The 21,305-nt window shown below is 43.8% G+C and overlaps 1 protein-coding gene across 1 annotated transcript in view; it reads left to right on the top strand.

The window, feature by feature from the left end:
- Positions 1 to 21,305, top strand: part of LOC139566635 (F-box only protein 41-like) — a 101,757-nt gene that overhangs the window by 31,026 nt on the left and 49,426 nt on the right. The window contains exons 2-3 of the mRNA XM_071387872.1: positions 3,714 to 4,600; positions 5,035 to 5,264. Coding sequence (XP_071243973.1) covers positions 4,007 to 4,600; positions 5,035 to 5,264 — 824 coding nt within the window. The 5' untranslated portion in view covers positions 3,714 to 4,006. The remainder of the gene's footprint in view (positions 1 to 3,713; positions 4,601 to 5,034; positions 5,265 to 21,305) is intronic.

The raw sequence follows: 21,305 nt of genomic DNA, 5'->3' as shown, positions 1-21,305 counted from the left end.
GTAATTGTTTTTAATAACCTGCCCAGGGACTGCGGTTGAAAATTAGCCAGCTGGCTAAAACCGGCACTTTTACTGAAACATTGATTAATGTGCACTGTCCCTGTGAAAATAAACTCAAACTTGATTCCGCAGCCCTGGTGCCAGGACGGCAAAGTGTTCCCATTTTATGTGTCTGAATGTAGAACTCCGCCTACCCGGTATGACCAGAGAGCATATCGAGTGCACCTATAGGCCTACAGCTGGCAAATCAGATAGCTCAGATCACCGAATCTGCACAGTTTCCTTGAGCCATAGACTGTAAAAAGGAGCCTCGAACGCAAAGTAAAGTTGATACTGTGAGATGACAAAACTTTTAAAACCATGTCGGGAGAGACTCAACAAATACAGCAAAGTGCTGCTGTTTGAGTAAGCTCACGTTGATGTTGTTATTCAGCACTGTCAACACTTTTATAAACCATAAAATGCACATTCTCCCTAATTCCACTCACACTACAACCAGCTGCAATGAATGAGCAGGGTTCTGATAAGCTTGCATTATTGTTATTGTTATTATTATAGGCTTGTCTTTTTTATATAGAGGAATACTTCACTTTCTCTGGTCATAAGAGTTAACAACATGAATTGAAGCGTGAGGCAGAAATAATGGAGTGCGACTTGAGTTTCGCCGTCAGCTGGAAGACTGTGTCCCCTTTTCTCAGCGGAGGGCGGGAGGGAGAGAGGAGGAAGGGTGAGATGCAGCCTCACCGCTAATCCCCTCCCTGCCCTCAGACTGACCAACCGATGCTATTGCCAGTGTCCAATACCTACAATTAAAATGGAAAGAGAAGAACAACGATGGCAGGGCAATTCAAACATAGCCAATATGCAGTGATAATATACTGGGCCTATAGCCTACTGCACAAAGCTGTTTTTAGTTGGTTAATGTTGCATAGGCTTACGTTTTTGTCCTGTAAAAAAAATTATTATCTGTACTGTAGATCTCAGCTTGCATTTCTACTCAAAGCGATCTTGACTCAAAGGTTGGTGACCACCGCTTTAGCTATATCTTAACTATACAAAACTCAAATTAATTTTACTACAATGATTCAGTAGATCAGGGGTCTCCAACAGGTCGATCGCAAGCTACCAGTAGCTCGTAGCCCACCTAATGAGTAGCTCGCCAAACCTTTCCCAAAGTACATGACATTTTCACGTGACAAATCTCACAAGTATCAGACACTGCAAGCTCCCACCTATCTAGTCAACGCAACATTTGACATTATCCCACCCCTGGTTAGCCACTATTGGCTTAAAAAGCCAAACCTAACACTATCTGCCAATTCATTTCCAGCAATATTGCCCCTTTTTGTCTGTGTGGTGCGGGCGTTTGTCTATCACTCTGTGTGTAGCCAGTAGTGATGAGTCGTTTGTTCACAAACTGCTCTTTTTGAACGGCTCTTTTTGGTGAACGTCAAATCCCATATGTGAAAGATGTTCATTTGACTCTCTGATTTGCGTACTTTTACTATTGTTGTTTGAGCTCCAGACATCTCATCTGCAGATAAATTATAAAAAACATTATCTGAAGATTGTTTCTGCGCTGAGGAAGTACCATCTAGTGAGAAGAGAGCCTCATTGTTTTAGGCTTTAAATTAGAGATTGACCATTTATTCATGGTTTTAGTTCACTTTCTCAGCATCACTGAACCAAGAGCCGTTTGAGAGCCAAATGATCGGCTCTTTTAGGTGAATGGAGCCAAATGATCCTGCTCACAGAAAAGACTCGAAATGCCCATCACTAGCGGTCGATGTGATGACTGTCTTGTGGGTTGACCGAAATACTTTTCTCAAAACCTTCTCAATTATGGTCAGAAAGACCAATTCAACTCTATCTTTCATCGAATCAGATGGCATATTCTTTACAAAACCATTTGATGTTGCCAATTATTTTAATGATTACTTCATTGGCAAAGTGGGCAAACTTGGGCAGGAAATGCCAACAACGAACAGTGAGAAATTGTATTCATGCATATAAAAAACTAATAATGAAAGAAAAGCAGTGCAAGTTTGGATTTTGTGAATTTAGTGTGGGAGATGTGGAAATATTATTGTTAACGATCAATAATGACAAACCTCCTGGCATTGACAACTTGGATGGAAAGCTACTGAGGATGGTAGCTGACTCTATAGCCACTCCTATCTGTCATATCTTTAATCTGAGCCTGGAGGAAAGTATTTGTCCTCAGGGCTGGAGGGAAGCCAAAGTAATTCCGCTACCTTTAATGGTTTTTAATGGTTTTAACAGCAGACCTATAAACTTGCTGCCAGCTCTTAGCAAAATGTTGGGAAAAAATGTGTTTGACCAAATACAATGCTATTTCTCTGTAAACAAATGAACAACAGACTTTCAGCATGCTTATAGAGAAGGACACAACATGTACTGCACTGACACAAATGATATGATTGGTTGGTTGAAATAAATTGATAATAAGAAGATTGTGGGAGCAGAACTGTTAGATTTCAGTGCAGCCTTTGATATTATTGACCATAACCTGTTGTTGAAAAAACATACACTACCGTTCAAAAGTTTGGGGTCACTTAGAAATGTACTTGTTTTTGAAAGAAAAGCAAAAAAAATTGTCCATTTAAAATACCATCGAATGGATCAGAAATACAGTGTAGACATTGTTAATGTTGTAAATGACTATTGTAGCTGGAAATGGCAGATTTTTAATGGAATATCTAGTATAGAATATCGGGGTACAGAGGCGCATTATCAGCAACCATCACTGCTGTGTTTCAATGGCATGTTGTGTTAGCTAATCCAAGTTTATAATTTTAAAAGGCTAATTGATCATTAGAAAACCCTTTTGCAATTATGTTAGCACAGCTGAAAACTGTTATGATTTAAAGAAGCAATAAAACGGGCCTTCTTTAGACTAGTTAAGTATCTGGAGCATCAGCATTTGTGGGTTCGATTACAGGCTCAAAATGGCTAGAATCAAAGCACTTTCTTCTGAAACTCGGCAGTCTATTCTTGTTTTGAGAAATGAAGGCTATTCCATGCGAGAAATTGCCAAGAAACTGAAGATCTCTTACAACGCTGTGTACTACTCCCTTCACATAACAGTGCAAACTGTCTCTAATCAGAATAGAAAGAATGGGAGTGCACAATGGAGCAAGAGGACAAGTACATTTGAGTGTCTAGTTTGAGAAACAGACGCCTCACAAGTCCTCAACTGGTAGCTTCATTAAATAGTACCCGTAAAACACCAGTCTCAACGTCAACAGTGAAGAGGCGACTCCGGGATGCTGGCCTAGGCAGAGTTGCAAAGAAAAAGCCATATCTCAGACTGGCCAATAAAAAGAAAAGATTAAGATGGGAAAAAGAACACAGACACTGGACAGGGGAACTCTGCCTAGAAGGCCAGCATCATGACCCTCCAGCATGACAATGCCACCAGCCATACTGCTCGTTCTGTGTGTGATTTCCTGCAAGACAGGAATGTCAGTGTTCTGCCATGGCCAGCAAAGCCCGGATCTCAATGCCATTGAGCACGTCTGGGACCTGCTGTTCCATTTCTGACTTGTCAAAACTATAGTTTGTTAACAACAAATTTGTGGAGTGGTTGAAAAACACGTAGGTTGGAGTCATTAAAATGCATGTAAACTTCCAACTTCAACTGTAATAAATGCAAATAATGTCCTAAACTCTCTTTCGCTATTTCTTTTCAGGGCCAAAGGTCATGGTGAGGCTGAAGTAACGGTGACGAGGAACAAATCAACAACCTAAGAAGATTCTGAATCTGCGGGTTTTTGTGTGTGTCAGACTTCCAGTATGTGTGATGGCGTGAATGGCCTTTGGTCTAATTCTCGCCTCCCTCAGACATCCTTCTCGCCCTCATTTAACTCTCACCACCACCATTTCTGTACCATGAGAGGATCCGCCCAGTACTCGATGAGTAGTAAGCCCGCGGCGTGTCGGCGCCGCTGTGGCGCGTGAGGGCCCCCCGCTGGCCTTTCGCGGAATGGCTTCTTTGGACCTGCCCTACCGCTGTCCTCGTTGCGGGGAGCACAAGCGCTTCCGGTCGCTGTCCTCCCTCCGCGCCCACCTGGAGTACAGCCATACCTACGAGACGCTCTACGTGCTCTCCAAGTCCAACAGCGTGTGTGACGCCGCTACACTACTCCCCCTGGTGGCCGACGGAGACCTTCTCCTCGCTCCTTCTGTCCCCGGCGGCAACCGCAGCAACAACAACGACCCCTTCGACGGACTTCAACTCCGCTCTTCCGCCTTCAGGGACTTCAAGGAGCGTCGCTTCCCGTGCCGCGAGCTTCCCTGTCCGGACGACCTCGGCGGTTTGTCCACAACGTCCAACGCCGCGGCTCGCTACATCCCCAATGTAGAGTTCCCCCTGGGGGAGATCTTTGTAAAGAAAGCCATGAGTGCAGCCGGTGACCATCACGGTTCCCACAGCAACCAAAGCACGGCCGTGGCGGTGGCGGCGAATGTGGCGGCGAGCGCGGTGGAGGCGGCCTATGAGGAGGGTCTGGCCAGGCTGAAGGCAAGGGCCTTTGAGCGTCTGGAGCTGGACGAGAGGCTGGAGAAACTCTCAGAGGAGGTAATGGTAATCATCTACGTTTAATTATTTCAGTTTTTCCCAAACCTCTCCTTGAGTACCCCCGAGCCATTCCACTTATTCAATGTATAATATATACCAGTACTACCACACTTAATTAATTTGGTGAACTTATCACCAAGCCCACTAAGCTCATTAATTGAATCAGGCTTGTTCTAGAATGCTAATATGTGGAATACTAATATGAGAATACTCAAGAAGAGGTTTGGGAAACACTGATTTATTTCATTTCTTCCCATCACTACCCTTCTTTGGAAGAGAAAAGTTTAAAAAATATATATATTTTGGGGTATTTTCTCCCCTTTTTCAGAATATTTTTTTCTTCTGTATTTTACATATGTACCAACAAACTAAAATAAAAAGTACTTCCCATCACCACCACTGGACTGGAACCAAAATCCCTCCTCCATTTGCAGGTGGAGCAGAAGATAGCTGCACGCGTGGGCCGGCTGCAGACGGAGCTGGAGAGGAAGAGCGGCGAGCTGGAGCGGGCCAAGCATGAGAGCGAGCGGCTGGGCCAGGAGAAACAGGACCTGGAGGACAAGGCGTCGGAGCTCTCCCGCCAGGTGGACGTTTCGGTGGAGATGCTGGCCAACCTCAAGCAGGACCTGGTCAGCAAGGAGGAGGAGCTCACCCACAAACAACAGTGAGTCACACAATATGGCGGTTTACCTTTACTGTATAGGCCTTGTGTAGCTGTACTGTTGCTACCAGTAGGATAGGGGTGTGCCAATCTGGCCATACTTGTAATCGTATCCGTAAATTGGCAGTTGATAGTTGGATCAGATGATACTCGGGATTGTAAAAAACAAAATAGTTTTTATATGCCTAAGTAGATGTTGGCAAAATACCTCATCTCCCTGCAGGTTTATAGACCAAAAAGGCTGGTGTGTGTGTGTGTGTGTGTGTGTGTGTGTGTGTGTGTGTGTGTGTGTGTGTGTGTGTGTGTGTGTGTGTGTGTGTGTGTGTGTGTGTGTGTGTGTGTGTGTGTGTGTGTGTGTGTGTGTGTGTGTGTGTGTGTGTGTGTGTGTGTGTGTGTGTGTGTGTGTGTGTGTGTGTGTCCCTCAACTTGCAGCAGGCCGGGCAGAAAAGTTTGCTGTTACTCAGTCAGAATGTGCATGGGCGGTTCATATTTTTTTCCCCAGGAGGCAGCAGCGATCTAAATGATCAGACCGAAAACAACATGCAAGTGAAGCGTGTGGACGGAGAAATACAGCTTCACTCTGTCGAATCAGTGCAGCAGGATCAACGTACAGCCCGCCTTTCTATTTACAGACAGGCTAACTAGCCAGTTGAGTCATTTAGACCATGTAGCACCGTGCACTTGATTGAAAGATGCGCGCTGCCAACCGGAAAAATACGTGGATCATAATCGTAGGAAAATTGCCTATATCTGTTAAGATGCTTGTTTTGTCCGACTACTCGGCACACCCCTACGGGCTTACCCACAAACAACAGTGAGTCTGATGATAGAGGCCTACTGTTGCTTTACTGTTAGCAGTATGAGCTCACCCACAAACAGTGAGTCTGATGATAGAGGCCTACTATAAACCTTTCATGTATATACCTACAGTAGCTCTTTACTGTTGCAAGTGAGTCAGACAATATACTGTACAGGTTTAGCTTTACAGTATATTCTTAGTGGCTGTGATATCCATGTGTGAGATTGTGTTTATCTGGACCCTTGTGGGTTTATCCTATCCTTGTGAGGACTTCTGGTCCACACAAGGATAGTAAAAACAAACACACACACACACACACACACACACACACACACACACACACACACACACACACACACACACACACACACACACACACACACACACACACACACACACACACACACACACACACACACACACACACACACACACCCAGCCTGCCAGTGTCAGTATGAGAGAGGAGGCCCAAGTCCAACATCTCAGGCATTATGAGATGGGACTATCCCAACACAGTGGTACTAAGACTCAAATTTGAAAGGTTTTAAAGTTTGTTTTGTATTTAAAAATAAAAAGTTTTTCCTTGGTTTATCTTGGTTGATATACTACCTCTCTCTCTTTTTCAAGATCTTGTTATTCCAGCCTCCTTATTTAGATGCATGCATTAACTTGCTTTGTATAAAGTGTGTGTCTGTGTGTGTCTGCCAAATGACTATGTCGTCATTGTAAGAGGGATGAATATCCTGTCGCTAAGGCACCCTCTACAAAGGTCATAGACACAACTACCATTTGTCCGAGTTGTTTTGACTTAGTCAGCTATGCCAAAGACATTGGTGGTGTACCCTATTCCCTATGTACTGAACTACTTTTGACAAGGGCCCCAATTTCATACAAAATGCACTACTTTTTTGACCAGAGCCCTATGGTCCTTGGTTCAAAAGTAGTGCACTACATAGGGCCTAGGGTGCCATTTGGGACGCATCCATTGGCTCTCCTTGCTTGGAAGAAAAGCTGGCAACTCAACAGTGAGGTCTTTCTGACTGAAATGTAGGCTAGCCGCAGAGATGGAAAAAGCGTATCACAGACTGTATGTTCAGGGTAAGCCACAAAGATGACTCAGCAGTGTAGTTGACCACGGCTAAAAGATGGCCGCTGCTTCTTCTGAGCGTGATGGGAGGTGTACAAGTTGTCGTATGAAATGATCATTTTAGTGTATTGGGAATGTTGCTTTTGGACGTGGTTTCCACATAAAATAATCAAATATATGGGCCTAATATACAGTGGGGGGAAAAAGTATTTAGTCAGCCACCAATTGTGCAAGTTCTCCCACTTAAAAAGATGAGAGAGAGGCCTGTAATTTTCATCATAGGTACACTTCAACTATGACAGACAAAATGAGAAGAAAAAAAATCCAGAAAATCACATTGTAGGATTTTTAATGAATTTATTTGCAAATTATGTTGGAAAATAAGTATTTGGTCACCTACAAACAAGCAAGAGAGCTGTCAAAGGACACCAGAAACAAAATTGTAGACCTGCACCAGGCTGGGAAGACTGAATCTGCAATAGGTAAGCAGCTTAGTTTGAAGAAATCAACTGTGGGAGCAATTATTAGGAAATGGAAGACATACAAGACCACTGATAATCTCCCTCGATCTGGGGCTCCAGGCAAGATCTCACCCCGTGGGGTCAAAATGATCACAAGAACGGTGAGCAAAAATCCCAGAACCACACGGGGGGACCTAGTGAATGACCTGCAGAGAGCTGGGACCAAAGCAACAAAGCCTACCATCAGTAACACACTACGCCGCCAGGGACTCAAATCCTGCAGTGCCAGACGTGTCCCCCTGCTTAAGCCAGTACATGTCCAGGCCCGTCTGAAGTTTGCTAGAGAGCATTTGGATGATCCAGAAGAAGATTGGGAGAATGTCATATGGTCAGATGAAACCAAAATAGAACTTTTTGGTAAAAACTCAACTCGTCGTGTTTGGAGGACAAAGAATGCTGAGTTGCATCCAAAGAACACCATACCTACTGTGAAGCATGGGGGTGGAAACATCATGCTTTGGGGCTGTTTTTCTGCAAAGGGACCAGGACGACTGATCCGTGTAAAGGAAAGAATGAATGGGGCCTTGAAGATGAAACGTGGCTGGGTCTTTCAGCATGACAATGATCCCAAACACACTGCCCGGGCAACGAAGGAGTGGCTTCGTAAGAAGCATTTCAAGGTCCTGGAGTGGCCTAGCCAGTCTCCAGATCTCAACCCCATAGAAAATCTTTGGAGGGAGTTGAAAGTCCGTGTTGCCCAGCAACAGCCCCAAAACATCACTGCTCTAGAGGAGATCTGCATGGAGGAATGGGCCAAAATACCAGCAACAGTGTGTGAAAACCTTGTGAAGACTTACAGAAAACGTTTTACCTCTGTCATTGCCAACAAAGGGTATATAACAAAGTATTGAGATAAACTTTTGTTATTGACCAAATACTTATTTTTCTTCTCATTTTGTCTGTCATAGTTGAAGTGTACCTATGATGAAAATTACAGGCCTCTCTCATCTTTTTAAGTGGGAGAACTTGCACAATTGGTGGCTGACTAAATACTTTTTTGCCCCACTGTAAGTGTTGTTATTAGATCTCCTTGTTAAGGGAAGGTATAATTTTCTAGCAACCACGAATGCTATGGTTGTATTCAATCAAAACTCAACCATTTATAGAATAGGCAAGCAGAGCAACATCCTCTTTATTTCCTCAACACAGTCAGCCACTATAGGCCTAAAATAGGCTATTTTAGACTAATTTGCGATAACATAAATAATTTCAGGGTTACGCAACTACAGTTTTGCCTCAGGACAAAAATTGAATGGGATATGTAGTTAAGCTAAGCCATCCCAGTAATTTCAATGTTTCGTCACGGTTCTAATAGTGTGTGTGTGTGTGTGTGTGTGTGTGTGTGTGTGTGTGTGTGTGTGTGTGTGTGTGTGTGTGTGTGTGTGTGTGTGTGTGTGTGTGTGTGTGTGTGTGTGTGTGTGTGTGTGTGTGTGTTAATAGACTCACAGATCAGAATTGAAAACCAAGGCATTTGTTTTCTCTTAAGATGCTCCCTGCCATAATTACTATTTATTTATTCATTTTCATATATATATATGCGCTTCGCAACTCATTAAGCTAACTCATGGTGCCAGGAAATCAGGAAGAGGGATGTTCTTTTTATAACCCACTATGATCTTATCAAGTAAAGGCAGAAGATTGCCCAAGTCATTTGCATTGTAATGCCAGCGCTGGGCTTTGATTGGGTAAATGAAAGTAGTCCAATAATAGCCTGGGCCTTGTCAGTGTGAGCAGTGATGATTGGCTGTTCGTGCAGTGTTTACGCAGTTGATTGGATGGGAGAGTCATTAAACTCTTTTTGCTGTGATCTGACACGAAGGTCAAAAGACATGAGATGAAAGCCACAGGGGTTTGTTGTAGTAGTAGATAGCAGGGCAACTAGGGGCTTATTCAGACTGAAGAGCGTTGAAACGATGTCATTTCAAATGACATGACATGTACATAAACATTTCTACTTCCATTAGCAATGGAATGTCCCATGCTGAGAGAGGGGATCGGGGACATAGTGACCTGCTGTTCCAGCTCTACGGGTTAAATTTTTCACGAATATCATCATAGCCGTTAGCCAGTAAACATGCAAACGACGCAAGCAACTTTTCATCTAGCATATTACACTCTTGAATAACGCAACCATTCACAAGCATGTACAGACATTTTAAATGGTTGATTTCTTTTGGTCTATACACTCACGAATTTTAGCTGCAAGACAACAGCCAGTGGTGGAGCCACTGCTAACATTTGCTTCATCAAATAACTTGATGTGTACTTTTACCCGTCTCAGAGGAATGTAAAAGTGCAGTAATGTTATCATACGATAACTCATATTCATACGATAACTCACTCATATTACACAGAGCTAGCTAGGAAGCTAAACAAAATCTCTGCATCCTCCTCACACTACTACTACTACTACTACTACTACTACTACTACTACTTCTTCGTCTTCGTCTTCGTCTTCTTTTACTTCTTCTTCTTTTACTTCTTCTTCTTTTACTTCTTCTTCTTTTACTTCTTCTTCTTCTTCTTCTTCTTCTTTTACTTACAAGCCCTTAAACAACAATGCAATTTTAAGAAAAAGTAAGAAATAAAAGTCAGAAATGATTAAAGAGCAGCGAGGCAATATACAGGGGGTAACGGTGACATAGTCAATGTGCGGGGGCACTGGTTAATTGAGGTAATATGTACATGTAGGTAGAGTTATTAAAGTGACTATGCATAGATAATAACAGAGTAACAGCAGCGTAGAAGGGGGGGGATGCAATGCAAATAGTTTGGGTAGCCATTTGATTAGATGTTCAGGAGTCTTATGGCTTGGGGGTAGAAGCTGTTTAAAAGCCTCGTGCACCTAAACGTGGCGCTCCGGTACCGCTTGCCGTGCGGTAGCAGAGAGAGCAGTCTATGACTAGGGGGGCTGGAGTCTTTGACAATTTTTAGGGCCTTCCTCTGACACCGCCTGGTATAGAGGTCCTGGATGGCAGGAAGCTTGGCCTCGGTGATGTACTGGACCGTACGCACTACCCTCTGTAGTGCCTTGCGGTCAGAGGCCGAGCAGTTGCCATAACAGGCAGTGATGCAACCCATCTGGATGCTCTCGATGGTGCAGCTGTAGAACCTTTTGAGGATCTGAGGACCCATGCCAAGTCTTTTCAGTCTCCTGAGGGGGAATAGGTGTTGTCGTGCCCTCTTCACGACTGTCTTGGTGTGCTTGGACCATGTTAGTTTGTTGGGGATGTGGACGCCAAGGAACTTGAAGCTGTTAACCTGCTCCACTACAGCCCCACTACAGCCCCGTCGATGAGAAAGGGGGTGTGCTCGGTCCTCCTTTTCCTGTAGTCCACAATCATCTCCTATGTCTCAATCACGTTGAGGGAGAGGTTGTTGTCCTTGAACATCACGGCCAGGTCTCTGACCTCCTCCCTATAGACTGTCTCGTCGTTGTCGGTGATCAGGCCTACCACTGTTGTGTCCTCAGGAAACTTAATGATGGTGTTGGAGTTGTGCCTGGCCGTGCAGTCATGAGTGAACAGGGAGTACAGGAGGGGACTGGGCACGCACCCCTGAGGGGCCCCCGTGTTGAGGATCAGTGTGACGGATGTGTTGTTACCTACCCTTACCACCTGGGGGCGGCCCGTCAGGAAGTCCAGGATCCAGTTGCAGAGGGAGGTGTTTAGTCCCAGGGTCCTTAGCTTAGTGATGAGCTTTGAGGGCACTATGGTGTTGAACGCTGAGCTGTAGTCAATGAATAGCATTCTCACATAGGTGTTCCTTTTGTCCAGGTGGGAAAGAGCAGTGAGGAGTGCAATAGAGATTGCATCATCTGTGGATCTGTTGGGGCGGTAGACAAATTGGACTGGGTCTAGGGTTTCTGGGATGATGGTGTTGATGTGAGCCATGACCAGCCTTTCAAAGCACTTCATGGATACAGACGTGAGTGCTACGGGTCGGTAGTCATTTAGACAGGTTACCTTAGTGTTCTTGGGCACAGGGACTATGGTGGTCTGCTTGAAACATGTTGGTATTACAGACTCAGAGACATTGAAAGACGTTAAAAATGTGAAGACACTTGCCAGTTGGTCAGTACACGTCCTGGTAATCTGTCTGGCCCTGCGGCCTTGTGAATGTTGACGTGTTTAATGGTCTTACTCACATCGGCTGCGGAGAGCGTGATCACACAGTCATCCAGAACAGCTGATGCTCTCATGCATGTTTCAGTGTTACTTGCCTCGATGCGAGCATACAAGTTATTTAGCTCGTCTGGTAGGCTTGTGTCACTGGGCAGCTCTCGGCTGTGCTTCCCTTTGTAGTCTGTAATAGTTTGCAAGCCTTGCCACATCCGACGAGTGTTGGAGCCGGTGTAGTACGATTCGATCTTAGTCCTGTATTGATGCTTTGCCTGTTTGATGGTTCGTCGGAGAGCATAGCGGGATTTCTTATAAGCTTCCGTGTTAGAGTCCCGCTCCTTGAAAACAGCAGCTCTACCCTTTAGCTCAGTTCTGATGTTGCCTGTAATCCATGGCCTCTGGTTGGGGTATGTACGTACAGTCACTGTGGGGACAACGTTCGCGATGCACTTATTGATGAAGCCAGTGACTGATGTGGTGTACTCTTCAATGCGAAGCGAACATATTCCAGTCTGTGCTAGCAAAACAGTGCTGTATGATGTGATGAAGCATTTGCTTCATCTGACCACTTTTTTTATTGACCGAGTCACTGGTGCTTCCTGCTTAAATTTTTGCTCGTAAGCAGGAATCAGGAGGATAGAATTATTGTCAGATTTGGCAAATGGAGGGCAAGGGAGAGCTTTGTATGCGTCTGTGTGTGGAGTAAAGGTGGTCTAGCGGTTGTTTTTCCCCCCCTCTGGTTGCACATTTAACATGCTGATAGAAATGAGGTAAAACTGATTTAAGTTTCCCTGCTTTAAGTCCCGGCTACTAGGAGCGCCACCTCTGGATGAGCGTTTTCCTGTTTGCTTATGGCGGTATTCAGCTCATTGAGTGCGGTCTTAGTGCCAACATCGGTCTGGGGTGGTATAAAGACAGCTACGAAAAATACAGATGAAAACTCTAGGTCGATAGTGTGGTCTACAGCTTATCATGAGATACTCTACCTCAGGCGAGCAAAACCTTGAGACTTCCTTAGATATCGTGCACCAGCTGTTGTTTACAAATATTCATAGTCTGCCACCCCTTGTCTTCCCAGAGGCTGCTGTGGAGCGAGATGGACTCTGGGTGACTTTCTACACATTTTCTCATCGATGAATGACATATGAGCATTGTGTTGAACACTGTGCAATGTTTAAAAGTGAGAATCGCAGAATGGTGAACTTACTAAATGACTAGAGTTGACTGTGTGATATTATGCTGCTTCTTGTGTAAATATTTTACGTCTGGATTTTAATGATTTGTATTTAATGATTACGTAAAATGTTTTTGTTGTACTGTATGTGTGTTTTATAGTTTTGTTTAATGTTGTGTTAGTGTATGTAAGTGGTTTTGTCTGAAACGTTGTTGCCCCTGCTGTTATTGGACCAGGTCTCTCTTGGAAAAGAGATGTTATCTCAATGAGAAAAACCTGTATAAATAAAGGTACTTAAAAAAGAAAAAAGAAACAATTGATCTCAGTTTTCTGTTTCCAAAACTACAATTTTGTTACGAACAGAGTAGACTACGTTTTGTAGATTTTTAAAACATTGCATTATTTAGAGGAATGTAAGGAATGTAAGGGTTAGCACCAGTCCCTCCTGCAGCAAAGCACCCCCACATCATGATGCTGCGACCCCCGTGCTTCAAGGTTGGGATGGTGTTCTTCGGCTTGCAAGCCTCCCCCTTTTTCCTCCAAACATAACGATGGTCATTATGGTCAAACAGTTCTATTTTTGTTTCATCAGACCAGAAGACATTTCTCCAAAAAGTACGATCTTTGTCCCCATGTGCAGTTGCAAACCGTAGTCTGGCTATTTTATGGCGGTTTTGGAGCAGTGGCTTCTTCCTTGCTGAGCGGCCTTTCGAGTTGTGTCGATATAGGACTTGTTTTACTGTGGATATAGATACTTTTTTAGTGTATGTAAACTTCTGACCCACTGGAATTGTGATTTAAGTGAAATAATCTGTCTGTAAACAATTGTTGGAAAAATGACTTATGTCATGCACAAAGTAGATGTCCTAACCGACTGGCCAAAACTATAGTTTGTTAACAAGACACTTGTGGAGTGGTTGGAAACTAGTTTTTAATGACTCCAACATAAATCTATGTAAACTTCTGACTTCAACTGTACATACATACATACCAGTGGAGGCTCCTCAGAAGAGGAAGGGGAGGATCATCCTCCTCAGTGAATTTCATTTAAAAAAAAAAAAAAAATTACTCTTATGATAAAACTATACTAAATATAATCACGTCACCAAATAATTGATTAAAACAATTTTTTTTTTTCAATTAAGTTCTACAGCAGCCTCAACAGCACTCTGTAGGGTAGCACCATGGTGTAGCCGGAGGACAGCTAGCTTCAGTCCTCCTCTGGGTAAATTTACTTTAATACAAAACCTAGGAGGCTCATGGTTCTCACCATCTTCGATAGACTTACACGGTAATTATGACAACTTTCAGCATGAACTGACATGTTGTCCACCCAGTCAAAGGATCAGAGAATGAATCTAGTACTGAAAGCATAAGCTACAGCTAGCTAGCACTGCAGTGCATAAACTGTGTTGAGTAGTTGACTCAGAGAAAGAGGCCGTAGTTGAACAGTTTTGAACAAATTAATGTCTTCCAAAATGAAGGAGAAGCAAGGGAGAGGAGAGCTAGAGGGAGAGAGTGTCTTTCCCCCCCCTTACTTAGCTAGCAAATGTGGCTAGCTAGTTTAGCTTGTTCAAACAGAGGGATGCTATGTTAGCTAGCTGGCTATGACTATCCAATACAACAGTGGAACTCTTCCAAGTCAAGGTAAGCTTTTGTGTAAGTGCTAAACTGCTTACCGACTGTACACTGTTACTCCATGATTGTAGCGGGTTTACTAACGTGTTAGCTATGTTGACTATGATGTTACTTTAGCTAATATGGTGGCAATGATGTAGGCTGCGTGTAGCGTTTATGATATGGTTTAGCATGTTTTTTTTTTTTTTTGCCTGGTCACATACAGCTGATGTGTTGTACATTGAAGTCCACAAGCGAAGACTTGCACATAATTTAATCCTCAAATTTATCTCTGGCTAAATTTGCACCTACGTTGTAAACCTTCATTCATAGGCTAGGTTGTAGCAACCTCACGATGGGTATAGAGAACATTTGATTATCAATTCAAGTAGGCTAAACCTATCGGTGTTACATTTTACTGGGTGAACAGAATATGAATGACAGTCATCCAATATGCTGTAATATAAATAATGTTATTGGGGAAAAAATTGCAATTGTCTTCCTCATCTTAAACGGCACTGACCACTACTGATACATAGATGCATACATTCATACATGCATAGATACATACATACATTATATATTTTTAATTTGACCTTTATTTAACTAGGCAAGTCAGTTAAGAACAAATTCTTATTTTCAATGACAGCCTAGGAACAGTGGGTTAACTGCCTTGTTCAGAGGCAGAACGACAGATTTTTACCTTGTCAGCTCGTGGATTCGATCTTGCAACCTTTCGGTTACAAGTCCAACGCTCTAAACACTAGGCTATCTGCCGCCCCATACATACATACATACATACATGGTGAGCGCTACTGTCCCTGTTTCTCACCTTACCTTTCGCTACCCACATTCGCTGCAGTAGGCCTCAGTAACTCCCCAGGTTTGATTTATGCCCCACACCCAGCCAGGGTGGACTGAGTGGAATGACTAAGCCCCTCGTGAGAACATCAAAAAGCCACTCTCAATGTGGTGCAATTTCAGTACAGTATTTCATCTAAGGTATTTCATGCTCATTCCCACAAGACACACACATGGGGAGGGAGGGCGGAAGGGAGGAGGGGCGACTTACAATATGTCTCACCGATGTGATGCTGCTGCTACTGTGGAAACAGGCTTGTTCTGTGTCAAGCGAGGCAGCATTCCCAGAATGCAAAGCGTTACTGACTGTCAGGGTAGGGAGGAACCAGTGTCTTAGAGCGGTGGGTTCACACACACGCACGTGCATACACACACACACACACACACACACACACACACACACACACACACACACACACACACAAACCACACACACACACACACACACACACACACACACCACACACACACACACACACACACACACACACACACACACACACACACACACACACACACACACACCAATAAGCCACACACACACACACACACACTAAACCAAGGTTAATACGAAACTGACGGGAGATGTGAAAGCTTTCCTTAATGGCATGGGGAAAAGGCAGACATTAAACTTAAGTGTGTAAATGGAACCTATGCTATGTGAATGACAATGCATCATTGCACGCACGACAGAACAGCAAAGAATGTACTGCGTTTTTGCTATACCACAATGCTGGATGCTCCTCTCTTCTGTTTCATCAAGAAAACAAAAACAATAACAAATGTACTGGTTTCGATCAGTGGCGCTGTTTCACCTTATGCACCTTTCAACTTTAAAGGTTAAAAAGTCGCAAAATTGATGTTCCAGTCCTAGACTGCCCTTTTAACAGAATCCTTTCAAAGATGAATAATTTAAACCTCAACTGAAGGCACTGACATAAACAATATGAAGTTTCTTATGAGAAATGACTGCATGTTACAGCCCTGAGCATAGATATGGAGAAACCAGGAAGGTAGAGGGTCGATAATGACGATGGAGACGATGGAGGGTTTGATTTGCAGGTCCTTGAAGCTGGAGAGGCTGGGAGGCAGAGAGAGGCTGGGAGGGTAGGAGAGGCTGTTTTTTGCATTCGAGAATATAATGAATCTGTTGAAAGGAGAGTCTTGATTTTGTCATTGCATTGACAATTATCTGTCAAATGAGATGAGTCATTCTATTGACTAGGGCTGTGACAATACCAATATAGCAAAAAAGATTCCATGGCAAAAATGAAAACACGAAGCAGACAAAACTCTTTAGTCCTTTTAAAAACCTGCTGTATATATAATACTGTGTGCTATAGATTGGAAAATAAATAAATACAATTGACTCATTTGAAGTTGAATGACAACATAATGTTTGTTTCCAACATTAGGGCTGTTTTCCTGAAGAAGTTAAATCCGATTCTTATTTTGTTTCCTTGCCACGATACTAATGAGTATCATGATACTGGTATTGTCCCGGCCCTACTATTGACCGTAGGACTACATTCTATACGACAAAACACACCGCAAAGACTAACTACTAAAAGCAGCAGGTGGCCGCTGTGTGTTAGCGATAACCTGCTGGGTGTCGACGTACAGTGACGCGATTGGACATGTTGTATCGACGGGAAATGAATAGAAGATGATGGCAGATATTTCTACTCAGAGGTGATAGGACAGCTAACCGTTGCTTTTAACCGTTTTGTCGGCACGATGTGTTTTGTTCTTATTATTTTGGGAGCATGGAAGCACCAATAGTAGAGCACCTGGATTGGGGTTTTTCTTGGAACGCAAGAACCTCAGGGAGAGAAGGCTTTGTAAATGGGTCGATGAGCTTCATCAACATGATCAAGGCATACTGACTCTTTGTTGTTGTCCTTCCTCGTGCACACTCTATACTCTCCAGCTTGTCTGCATTCTCCATCTGTCGCTCACTCTCTCTTTCACTGTCTCTCCTTTATTCTATCGCTCTCTTCTCACCTCATCCTCGACAGGCTGCTGCTTCTCTTTCTTTGTCTCTCTCTGCCCCTCCTCCCTCCCTCCTTCCCTCTGTACAACGTGTTCTCTCTCACAGTTCAGTATCATTCAATAGATCAGGTGTACAAACGTGTGTGTGTGTGTGTAAAATGTGTGTGTGCATGCAAGCGTTTGTTCCATGCATACGTGTGTGTGTGTGTGTGTGTGTGTGTGTGTGTGTGTGTGTGTGTGTGTGTGTGTGTGTGTGTGTGTGTGTGTGTGTGTGTGTGTGTGTGTGTGTGTGTGTGTGTGTGTGTGTGTGTGTGTGTGTGTGTGTGTGTGTGTGTGTGTGTGTGTGTGTACGTAAAAAAAAAAACACATCTACTTAGTCCCATCCAGGTGACTAAGTAGAATCCATAATAGGCGCTTGTCACTTGTCTGAGCGACACAAAGCCACAATTTATAAAAGGTATTTTCTATCTGTCCGTCATGCATGCCTTTTAATGAATTATTTCACCCCATGAATATAAATGCTGTATAATATTGAATTAATAACCGGTGATTATGACGGACTGACCAGTGATAATTAACATATAAACATGATCACTTTAGAAGATCATGGCTGCGTCCATAAATGGCACCCTATTAAGGGCACTATTTTTGGTCCTTAGGGGTCTGGTCAAAAGTAGTGCAATATATAGGGAATAGGGTGCCATTTGGAATGACGACCATGTCTTATTCATCGTGGCTGTTGTGGCTTGTTGGACCCTTGGGTGTACATAGCGAGTCGGGTTGTGTCCTAAATGGCATCCTCTTCCGTATGTACTGCACTACTTTTAAACAGACTCCCAAGGGTCCTGGTCAAAAATAGTGCACTAATTAGGGAATAGGGTGTAATTTGGGACAAGACTCCTTTGTCGGTCTCATCTTCAGTGACAGTGGTTGTCTGCAAGCTAGCGTGACTATTCCTTAGCTCCCCTTATCATGGTCATTAGCCCTAGATGAATATATACTAGATCCTGTTCATGTAAACTCAGCAAAAAAAAGAAACGTCCTCTCACTGTCCATTGCGTTTATTTTCAGCAAACGTAACGTGTAAATATTTGTATGGACATGACAAGATTCAACAACTGAGACATAAACTGAACAAGTTCCACAGACATGTGACTAACAGAAATGGAATAATGTGTCCCTGAACAAAGGGGGGGGGGTCAAAATCAAAAGTAACAGTCAGTATCTGGTGTGGCCACCAGCTGCATTAAGTACTGCAGTGCATCTCCTTCTCATGGACTGCACCAGATTTGCTAGTTATTGTTGTGAGATGTTGCCCCACTCTTCCACCAAGGCACCTGCAAGTTCCCAGACATTTCTGGGGGGAATGGCCCTAGCCCTCACCCTCTGATCCAACAGGTCTCAGACGTGCTCAATGGGATTGAGATCCGTGCTCTTCGCTGGCCATGGCAGAACACTGACATTCCTGTCTTGCAGGAAATCACGCACAGAACGAGCAGTATGGCTGGTGGCATTGTCATGCTGGAGGGTCATGTCAGGATGAGCCTGCAGGAAGGGTACCACATGAGGGAGGAGGAAGTCTTCCCTGTAACGCACAGCGTTGAGATTGCCTACAATGACAAGAAGCTCAGTCCGATGATGCTGTGACACACCGCCCCAGACCATGACGGACCTCCACCTCCAAATCAATCTCGCTCCAGAGTACAGGCCTCGGTGTAACGCCCTCGACGATAAGCGCGAATCCGACCATCACTCCTGGTGAGACAAAACCGTGACTCGTCAGTGAAGAACACTTTTTGCCAGTCCTGTCTGGTCGAGTGACGGTGGGTTTGTGCCCATAGGCAACGTTGTTGCCGGTGATGTCTGGTAAGGACCTGCCTTACAACAGGCCAACATCCTGTCTCTCTGTAGCGCTGTCTTAGGCTTCTCACAGTATGGACATTGCAATTTATTTCCCTGGCCACATCTGCAGTCCTCATGCCTCCTTGCAGCATGCCTAAGGCATGTTCACACGGATGAACTGGGACCCTGGGCATCTTTCTTTTGGTGTTTTTCAGAGTCAGTAGAAAGGCCTCTTTAGTGTCCTAAGTTTTCATAACTGTAACCTTATAATTGCCTACCGTCTTTAAGCTGTTAGTGTCTTAACGACCGTTCCACAGGTGCATGTTCATTAATTGTTTGAAACAGTGTTCAAACCCTTTACAATGAAGATCTGAAGTTATTAGAATTTTTACGAATGATCTTTGAAAGCCAGGGTCCTGAGAAAAAGGGACGTTTCTTTTTTTGCTGAGTTTAGTTTCCCCCTATCTTTATTTCCACGAACAACCACAGTTTAAATCATTGTCGTTTGGTGGCTTTTACATTTCTATCTGCTTTTATCTCTTTGTCCTTTTTGTTCCTCCCTGCTTCCCCTCTTCCTTGGGACGCATCATTATTCTTCAGTCAGCATGACAGTCTTTTCATGTCGCAACGCCAAAGGATAACATGATCTCCTTTTGAAAGCACCGTTGAAATACGCACCCTGGAATATCTCGATGCCTCCCACTCCATCATTGTGTGTTAGCATAATGATTAGCATTTCCCTATAGAATACACTGCTGTTCAGGCTAGCATCGTTAGCCTGAATTGTAGCATTAGCATATTAGCCTTCTGTAGCATTAGCATATTGCCTTCTGTAGGTCAACAAGGGGAATGATTAGCATTAGCATTCAGGGAGGGTGCCTGGCTTGAACGCTACTGGACGTCCATCCACTTAACCTGAGTGGATTTAGCAGCAGATTTATGTGCAAAGTCTAATCTCATTAGTCCCTGGTCCTCTGCTCACCTCATTGATTACCAAAACATGAATTTACATCCTATGATTACTAATTAGGCATTTGTACCCTGTCTGAAATCATCCTGTTGGTAGCACATGGGGATGTTTTGACACGTACTCCTCTGCCTTAAGTGTTGCCGCTTGCGCCGCTGAATAGGTAGCTTTTCATTTAGCGCCCAATGCTATGACGCTTCGGGAGTGCGGTCAGGTGCGCTAGCAGGTAAGATGTCCTGGGCTTGAGCCTCGGTGTGAGCCGAATCAGGAGGAAGTGGTACTTGCTAAGGAAGCATTGTGACGTCCTTTACATTAGCATGTGACATACTCCCATTCGATCCTTTTAGATACATAGCATTTTCATCTTGGTCCCTGCAATGCTAAACACAGTAGTTCAATAGATACACTGAGTGTACAAAACATTTAGGGATATTGAGTTGCTTCCCCTTTTGCCCTCCGAACAGCCTCAATTCGTCGGGGCATGGACTCTTCAAGGTGTCGAAAGCATTCCACAGGGATGCTGGCCCATGTTGACTCCAATGCTTCCCACAGTTGTGTCAAGTTAGCTGGGTGTCCTTTGGGTGGTGGACCGTTCTTGATACACACGGGAAACTGTTGAGTGTGAAACCCCAGAATTTGGCAGTTCTTGACACATTTAAACCGGTGCGCCCTGGTACCTACTACCATACCCTGTTCAAAGGCACTTAAATATTTAGTTTTGCTTATTCACCTTCTGAATGGCACACATACAATCCATGTCTCAATTGTCTCCAGGCTTAAAAAAATATTATTTAACCTGTCTCATCCCCTTTATCTACACTGATTGAAATGGATTTAACAGGTGACATCAATAAGGGATAATAGCTTTCACCTGGTCAGTCTGTCATGGAAAGAGCAGGTGTTCCTAGTGTTTTGTGCACTCTGTATTTTATTGCACATGTGAAGAAAGCAAATCGTGCAAATTGTATTTCCATTTAAAAGACCTTCCATTTATTTACAGATAATCAGGATGCATTCCAAATGGCAACCTATTCCCTAATTACATTTGAGTCATTTTGCGGAC

Source organism: Salvelinus alpinus, chromosome 39 (assembly GCF_045679555.1).
Source record: "Salvelinus alpinus chromosome 39, SLU_Salpinus.1, whole genome shotgun sequence".
Lineage (NCBI taxonomy): Eukaryota > Metazoa > Chordata > Actinopteri > Salmoniformes > Salmonidae > Salvelinus > Salvelinus alpinus.
This window is presented reverse-complemented; position numbering and strand designations above follow the sequence as displayed.